Source organism: Theropithecus gelada, chromosome 5, assembly GCF_003255815.1.
Source record: "Theropithecus gelada isolate Dixy chromosome 5, Tgel_1.0, whole genome shotgun sequence".
NCBI classification, from domain to species: domain Eukaryota; kingdom Metazoa; phylum Chordata; class Mammalia; order Primates; family Cercopithecidae; genus Theropithecus; species Theropithecus gelada.
Genome location: NC_037672.1, coordinates 72,116,352 through 72,124,409, shown reverse-complemented (window position 1 = coordinate 72,124,409; position 8,058 = coordinate 72,116,352). Strand labels below are relative to the sequence as shown.

The following is an 8,058-nucleotide window of genomic DNA, read 5'->3' as shown; positions in this document are numbered from 1 at the left end:
AATGCTGGATCATTTTGAAAGTGAAAAGCATAGCTATAATGATGACACTGGGAAAATAGGCATAAACCAAAACTTTCTATAGCAAATGGAGTATAAAAGCATCCTTTCTTTTCCTCCATTGTTTGATATCTTTTAATATTCAACTCAAAACATTCTATTCAATTTTGATGCATTCTTCCAGGATTATTTTGAACATCAATAATAAATCAAAGGTAACTTTAAAGAGGTCGATTAGGTTTAAAGAAAAGAACAACTTAAATATGCTTAAGGATAATTTATTGAAATGACTGGAAAGGAAATAGATTCTTCAAAAAATAATAATAAGCACAATTCCAGAAACAATTTGTATACATATGTTTGATATGTTTGTAGCATTTCCGAATGAATATTGAACTTCTGTGGTACTAGTTGAATTAAAATTTGGAAAATGTAAATAGTTCATGAGTCAAATATCAATTTAAATGAATGACATATAATATATAAATAAATAAAGGAATAAAGTTTTTTCCATATAAACTCATTCTAACATACTTAATTAGGGGTAACATGATACAGAGGTGAAAAAGGCATCATATTTCCAGTCTCAGTCAATTCTGTGGAATAGAGAGCAAATATACAATTAGTTATGTTATAACATGTAAATATTCACCTCTCTTCACTTCTAACTTTGGTGTGACTAATTCACAAAATAAATTGTATTGCAAATGCATTCTGTTGTGGCTTGGAAGCATATAAAATTTGCATATAACCAAATATTAGCGAACTTGAAATTGCTTCGGTGAAATGTCTAGTCTTTCATAATCACAAAAGGCTTTACATCTTAGAATTGCAATACTATTCTCTCCTCTTTTTAACGTTTACATTTGGAGTAATTTGAACTCATGAATTAGAAGATAATTTTAAGTAAAGTAAATACAAATTTTATGAAGGGTAGGTTAGAAATAAAACTGCAAACGGGCTTTTGACAAAGGCTCAAATGTATTTCCATAAAAGTAAAATAAAAAAGATATTCTGTTTTTCCTAAAAATAGTGATAATCAAATGTAAGTATATGGGCCCTTGAAAGCAAGTCAGTCAAATCTATCAATAGTACATAAATAAAATTAAAGTTATTTGAAATGAAAAAGATAGATAGTTTCAGGTCAGTAAATGATAGTCAACCATTAAGTTGATAATTAATAAAAAAAGTTCTTATATGTATGAAATTTTCACTATATTGGTCTTCTCTAGAATTAAATGTGAAAAGACATCATGTATAAAAATGATCAATTTTATCTCCAAACTCCCAAAACTTACCAAAAATGAGGAGGGAAAATTAATTTTGAAATCCTCTTAGACCTTAAAAATAAACAAATACAAATAAATAAATAAATAATTAGCCTCTTAGTAGGAAAACTTGCCTTAGGAATGTCATAAGTAGTGAAATAAGCATCTCAATCTTTTGCCTTCATATATACTTACAGCAAAAACAAGATGTGAACTAAGGTTTGCGTAAAATAGATGTGCACAAGGAAAATGATAGAATATTTTTTAGCTTTTTTATTCCAAATTCAAGCATACTATTAAATTTAATTCTGGCTTTTGTAAGCCTTAATTACTTTATCTAAATCAGAATTCTCAACAGACTAATTAAATCAGAATTCATGCAATAGCTTTTTTCTCAGCACTCAGTTTCCTCTACACAAAAAAACAGAACAATTATATTAGAATATCTGGGTAGGCATAGGCATTGGGATTTGTGGGGAAAAGTTCTCCAGATGATTCTATTGTATAGGTAAGCATTAAGAATCACTTATCTAAACTGCTTTATTTTATTCATTTACTCTACATTTATTCTTTTATTCTACCATCACATACACATCTTGAATGAAACAGCAAAGTCAGTAAATTTGGACTTACCCTAATGGGGTTATGAACTGGGGCAAGTGGCTGAGTCACAGGGTAGATCTGGCGGGTGGGATCAAGTAGAAGTTCTTGGCTGAGCAGAAGGGCTTGAACAGGCACAGCTCTCTGAGGGTAGGGCACCACTTGCTGGGGGATAGGCAGGACTTTGGGCTGAGGAACAGACCACAGGGGCTGAGGGGGAAGCGCAAGAGTCTGAGGAATAGGCTGAGGGACCTGGTGCATCAAGGGCTGGAGCAGAGGCAGAGGAAGATGCAGATTTTCAAGATCAGTGAGTTTTGGGATTTGAGGCTCAAAAAAGGGCATCATTGGAGATTTATGGACGGGCATCACTCTGCCTTTAGTGTAAATAGTGTCTTTAGCTTTAGGGACTTCCATTAGTTCAGGCTGAGGGACAGGCAGCACCACAGCAGGCTGAGCAAGAGGCAGAATGTTTTGTGGAAGAAAACCATAGGGGATAGGCTCAACGAATGGATAGATCAGAGGCTGTGGCTGGAAAGAGGGGTCGATTTTATCCTGGCGTTCATCCTGGAAAGAAGGAAAAAGAATCTTTGAGTCCTTCATTCAGCTATAATTGCCATTCATAATGAATTCATTTCTCTCTTTTAGGCAATGATAAATGAGTAGAAAGAGAGGAAGAAAATATTTCACTTATTTTGTTAAGAAATTATCTTGAGTCATGTGAAGAAAAATGAGTAAAATGTTTGTTGAAAGATTTTAATCCACTCACATCATGGGTAACTACACAGGCCAAAGTGAAATCAATGTTTGGATATTTCAGAAACATTCTTTTAACCTTTGCCTGAATTGCCTGTTTAGCTGTAACCGTACACTTTGGTCTTCAGAGAGAATTTACTTTTCAACACAGTTGTGCCAATAATAGACCAAATTGTTTTCACACAGTGAAAAGAGGTCAGTTTAAAAAGACTTAGAGGGACAATTCCAAGGTTCATTTTTGTTTTGTTTTGGTTTGATGAAAAAGAAAATCAGTCTTAATTTGCGGCTTATCTCAGGAAGTGATTTAACACCAGCCAAATTCTTGCGTTCCTTCCCTTGGGAGAAGATAGTCTCTTGAGTCTTTCAAGAGACATTGAGTTTTTTCTTTAAAATTGATTTAAAAAATATTTTATGTGACACAAAACAATTCATTGATACACAAAGCAACTGAAAATTATGATTAGGTAAACATATCACCATAAATGTAATTTAATGAAATACAGGATTTTGTGTTGTCCATATGGGAATGAAGGCAGTATGGCACAAATTCTACATAGTTTTGGTTTTTTTTACCAGCTGTATACTCCTTTTCATTACCATATCCACCTTGAAAATAAGAGGATCATAGTTCCCAACCTGGAAATGTTCCCACCAATGTGCACTTGTTGAAAACAGATATACCATTAGTAATATCATTAAGTATTTAGTCTATATTCCAGAAATTAATTATAAGTTTAAAAATGCATGCATATCCTAGAAAATATATTGACTTTATCAATGTTTAATTTTTTTACAGCGGTTCGTGGGTATATGGCATTTATTTTATTATCATTCTTTAGAATCAACATATACATTATAAATATTTTTGTATGTATTATACTTTATGATAATTTTAGAAATATATTTATCGTTAACAAATTACCTCTCTTTGCTGCTGGTCCTCATGTTTAACCTTCTCAACTGTCTGCTAAAAATAAATCATATATAAAAATATGTTACCATCTGTAAAAATTAGAGGAAATTTTGAAAATATGTACATTTTAAATGTGAAAATTTACCTTGTATTGTGTAATAGATTCCTACAGAAAAATATAAAATAAAATTAGATTTAGTTTTAACAATTCTTACTTTGCAATATAAATCAGGAAATAAAGGCATTAATTGTTTGATAATAGCATTAATAACTTTGTATAATCATTAAAGCTTATATATTAAATTGTTCTATATAAGCTTGTTGTATAAAAGAAAGTCAGATGAATGCAGTCAAGGACATGGCACAAAAAAAGCAATTAATAGATGCTAATTTCGCTCTACCACCATGGTCATTCCCTGACAACAAATGATCTCTAAAACCCCATATGGTTTTTTAAAAAAGGAAATACTTTTTGAAAATATATTCTAATAACAATTGATACATTATGATCACTTCAAATGAATCAGAAGAGTTAAACATTTCCCTTAAGGATCATATAACCTTCCTGAAGAAACAGTCTATTGAGGTACCATTTACTTATCAAGCGATCACACACCCAAGAAGAGAGATGTAAGAATAAATATCTACCTGACTCTCTCAGGTAGATTTAGGACTACACTAAATCTCACTTATTTACTAAAGTGGCTATTGTAATTATAAAATGTGTACTTTTGCATATCCGCTTCCCTACTGCTTAGCAAGCTCTTAACTATCACTCGCATCTCTATCTTTTCAGTTTGTACCACAGCTCCTAGTCGATGTCTGACCCATAGAAGACCCTCAATATATGCTCAAAGTGAATGAGTTCAGAGTAAAGAGAGTTCAAGGCAGAAAACAGGACTGTATGGTTCATTTAAAAAAAAAAAAAAAAAAGAGGAAGCAACATAACACAATTTCGAGTAGCAAGCCAATTTAGAAAGTTCTAGAATGTTGTATTTTCCAGATACTTATTGTCCTTAAACATATATAAAGGAAATGTATACTAGAACTTATATGTCATTGATATAGCGGCATTAGCTTAACTGCCATGATGTAACACCATAGAAAAATAGCACAGGATTTTACTCTTCTAAAATTGGGCAGAATGTTAACTTACCTCACTGCTTGAAAGATTTTCTACAGTCTGTGGAAAAAAAAAAAAATGACAACCAGCTACATCTTCTAGATCATTAGAGAATTTTACTATTTTATGGTTCATAAATTTTCTCTAAAAAAAAAAAATCTTACCTCAGAGGATGCACTGGATTGTTCCCTCTGAAAAGATGTTTAAAAATTCAGTTTCCATAGCTAATTCATTGTTAAACATGTATCCTACTTAATTTTTACATCATTTATGCAGATCTATCTCTTTCACAAATTTGACAAATTAAAAATGTTATATGACTTTTGAGGCTTGAAAGGTAATTGCTTTAATGTCTTTTACATTTAGTAATTTTTATTAATATACTTTTATCTTACATTTATTAAAGACAGTTTTTGATGGTTAAGAGTCACTTTAATTTGTATTAAATATTTTTATTATATTATTATGAATGTATGATTAGGATTATGATTGTGCCTGTACTTCATCCTATGGATGTCTTTGTATAGACAGACTTGGACCCAGTGCCCTAGGCTATAAGATATATATACATTTTATGACTGGAATAAGATATATTTATCTAGGTTGAGCATCTGTGGAGTTGTTATTTATGCATATATTTGTTGCCATTTTTATGATTTTTTTATTACTTATTGATTTGTTTGCTTTTTCTTTAGTGACTAGCAGCATATTGGTGTAGGAAGCATTTGGAGCACTATAGGAAACTGTTGAGACAGTGGGTAAATATAAATGATTTTGATAGAAGTCAAAATAATTTTCATGAAATTCTTCTTTATTATACAGTAAAAAATGTTGGTGATGTTATTCTCCACAAATAGGCATATAGTCTACTATTTCTTGATTTTTAGGAATTTTTTCTTGTGCACATACCTCCCTTGCAAGAGCAAGAGCCACCAGGCAGGCGAGAATGATGACCTTCATGGCTAGTAAGTCCTGTGAACGGAGCAAAAATGGAATGGTGATAGATTGGTCAGTTAGATATATTTTCTTATTTAGTTAGGTAAGGTTACTTTTTATAAAAAAGAGAGATAATGTATAACAAAAAAGTCTGCATTTTAGAAAATAAATAGAATAAATACTAAATAGAAGTTATATCATATGACTGAGGTCAAAATCTATTCTGGCTTGCTATTCTCATTTATCAAATTCCAAACTTCATTGCCAGCTATTCAGATTTTTCAGCTAACAACTCATCCCCACATTTAAAAAAGTCCCATTTACAGTATTGAATTTTTCAAAAGGCATAAAGAAGTTATAAATATATATGGAAAGACTTGTTCATTAATTTAAAAGTATTTCCTTAGAATCTGTTCTTGCCAGACACTGTCTAGGGACCAGGACTGCAGCAATGAGCAAAATATTACAGTCCTGATATTACTCCCTGATGGAGCCTCAGTTCTACTGGAAGAGACTAATCAAGAAAATGTGTACAAAAAAGTCATATTTTATTTTTATCTTTTTTTTTTTTCACTAAACGGTTACCATGAATATTTTAGTTTAATTATTTCTCCTCATTTCCAATAAGACTGAGATTTTCATTTTAACACTTTCCTTATTTGTGTCACTATCCAGAGAATTGTTGGACTATAACGTTTGTTTCTTCTCTGTTTGTATCCATCCTCCCCAGATAGCTAATAATATCTGTTCTCCTTTATGCCCCATGACTTTAGAGATTATACACTAAGCTTCTTCTCTTCTCTGTATTAAAATGTACACAAAGGTCTCTTGATGATCTGCCAAGGAGTCAGGACCTCTTGCCCACTGTCCAGCTTGGGACTACCTCTTCTTGTGAAATATGTGTTAACATTTGTGACCAAAATGTACGAAATCATCTCCTCGTTATGTGTTCTTACATTTTTTTTTATTCCAAAATAATGTTTATGCCACAATATTACTTGACACTCAAATCTTCATGTTCAGATTTTGAAACTCAATTTTTGAACTAAAAATACTTCATGAAAAAAGTCTCTAATTTATTTGAAAAATGTTCTTTTCAATATTTGAAGGTTGAACATAATTCTCTCTATCATGGAAAATAAATTTTTTTCTAGATTTTTTATGAATGTTAAATAATTTTTTATTAATTTTACTTTGCCTAAGACCTCCATAAGTTTCCAAATTTTTTATGTCAGGGTTCAGAAAAAGAATATAGCACTCTATTTTATATATAATTACATGTGGGGAGGATCCCACAGCATTTTCTATATTTTATAAGTAATCTACTTACAAACTTTACTAATTGTATTACTAATCTACTAATATATACTAATTTTATATGCTAATATATAATTATGATACTAATGTTACATACAAATATACTAATATATACTAATACCAATTATACTAATTTTTCTACTAATTTATATACTATAAATATACTATATACTAATTTTTAAGTCAGAGTTTCTTTATCGACTGGTACGCTCTAAGCTACTTTTTCTTTTATATCATCTATTATCTTTCTTTATGGTTTCCAAGTCTTCTCTACCCCATTAAGAATTTTCTTACAAAGTAAATCACATTGTTTCTTTTAACTTAATTCTGTATTTCTGTCTCATTTTAATATTGTTCTGAAATATTACAAAGTAGATAATAAACTGGGAAATTCGAAGCTCTAGACACTTTTGATGAGTAAACTCTTCTAAAAACATTGTTTATAAACATTTACAGTAGTAAATGCCCCCAAACCATTCCCTCTGTTTCTTGACTCAGTATGCTACCGCTGTAAACTACCTATTGGACAAAGCTTTTCCAGTAATTATTTATCTACCCACACTGTAATTTAAGTATATTGCTTTTTATGACTGTGATATGCTAAATCAAATTGGAAGATTAATTCAAAAATGAATCTCCTTTTAATATTAACTACGAACTAGCCTCATACTAAATATACATATGCATAAAATTAGTTATTACATTTTCTTAAACTCGCGAAGGCTATATGTCATTGCAATTTTTTTACCAAATTCTTCTGGGCACTTCTATCTTTTTTAGCCTAAGTGTTAAAAATAATTTCAGTAATACCTTAAATACTTTTATTTCAAACACTATATTTTAAGCAACTATGTTCTTTCTATAGCTCAAGCTACTTTGAAATACGTGATTAGGAGAAGATACAACAAATCCGTATCTAAAATTCTTACCGTTTTTCCAAGATTGAAGAGAAGTGAAGGTAGTGCTGGACAGATGATGGTCTGTCAGCTTCTGTGGCTGTTTATATACAATATTTAACGACATGCTAATTTTGTGGTGTGAAATAAGATCAACAGTGAGCTTTAATTCCAAGAAGTCCACATGATTAGAAAATGACTTCTGCCTATTATATGTCCCCACAAATTCTGGGGATCATTGTAACAAGGGAACAA

General features: G+C 30.9%; 1 protein-coding gene across 2 annotated transcripts; it reads right to left on the bottom strand.

Annotated features, from left to right (window-relative positions):
- Positions 1 to 259: 259 nt before the first annotated feature.
- Positions 260 to 5,624, bottom strand: CSN2 (casein beta). 2 transcript variants are annotated; one of them, XM_025386326.1, is made up of 7 exons: positions 5,564 to 5,624; positions 4,688 to 4,714; positions 3,677 to 3,697; positions 3,541 to 3,585; positions 1,899 to 2,429; positions 1,296 to 1,337; positions 260 to 593 (listed from the first exon to the last, which is right to left on the bottom strand). In XM_025386326.1, exons 1-6 carry the CDS (start codon positions 5,612 to 5,614, stop codon positions 1,332 to 1,334), a joined length of 681 nt encoding a protein of 226 aa, XP_025242111.1. In that variant the 5' UTR covers positions 5,615 to 5,624; the 3' UTR covers positions 260 to 593; positions 1,296 to 1,331. The 2 variants fall into 2 exon arrangements, with proteins under 2 accessions (XP_025242111.1, XP_025242112.1); XM_025386327.1 differs by having other exon boundaries at positions 3,541 to 3,582.
- Between the last annotated feature and the right edge of the window lie 2,434 nt (positions 5,625 to 8,058).

What these genes read in the sequence shown, in the direction of transcription:
- CSN2 (XM_025386326.1), bottom strand. Translation starts at nt 5,614, where the DNA reads ATGAAGGTCATCATTCTCGCCTGCCTGGTGGCTCTTGCTCTTGCAAGG. An exon ending in CTCTTGCTCTTGCAAGGGAG is followed by an intron (nt 4,715 to 5,563) that starts GTATGTGCACAA and finishes TTTTTTCCACAG; the next exon opens with ACTGTAGAAAATCTTTCAAG. An exon ending in AGGACCAGCAGCAAAGAGAG is followed by an intron (nt 2,430 to 3,540) that starts GTAATTTGTTAA and finishes CCTTCTTTCCAG; the next exon opens with GATGAACGCCAGGATAAAAT.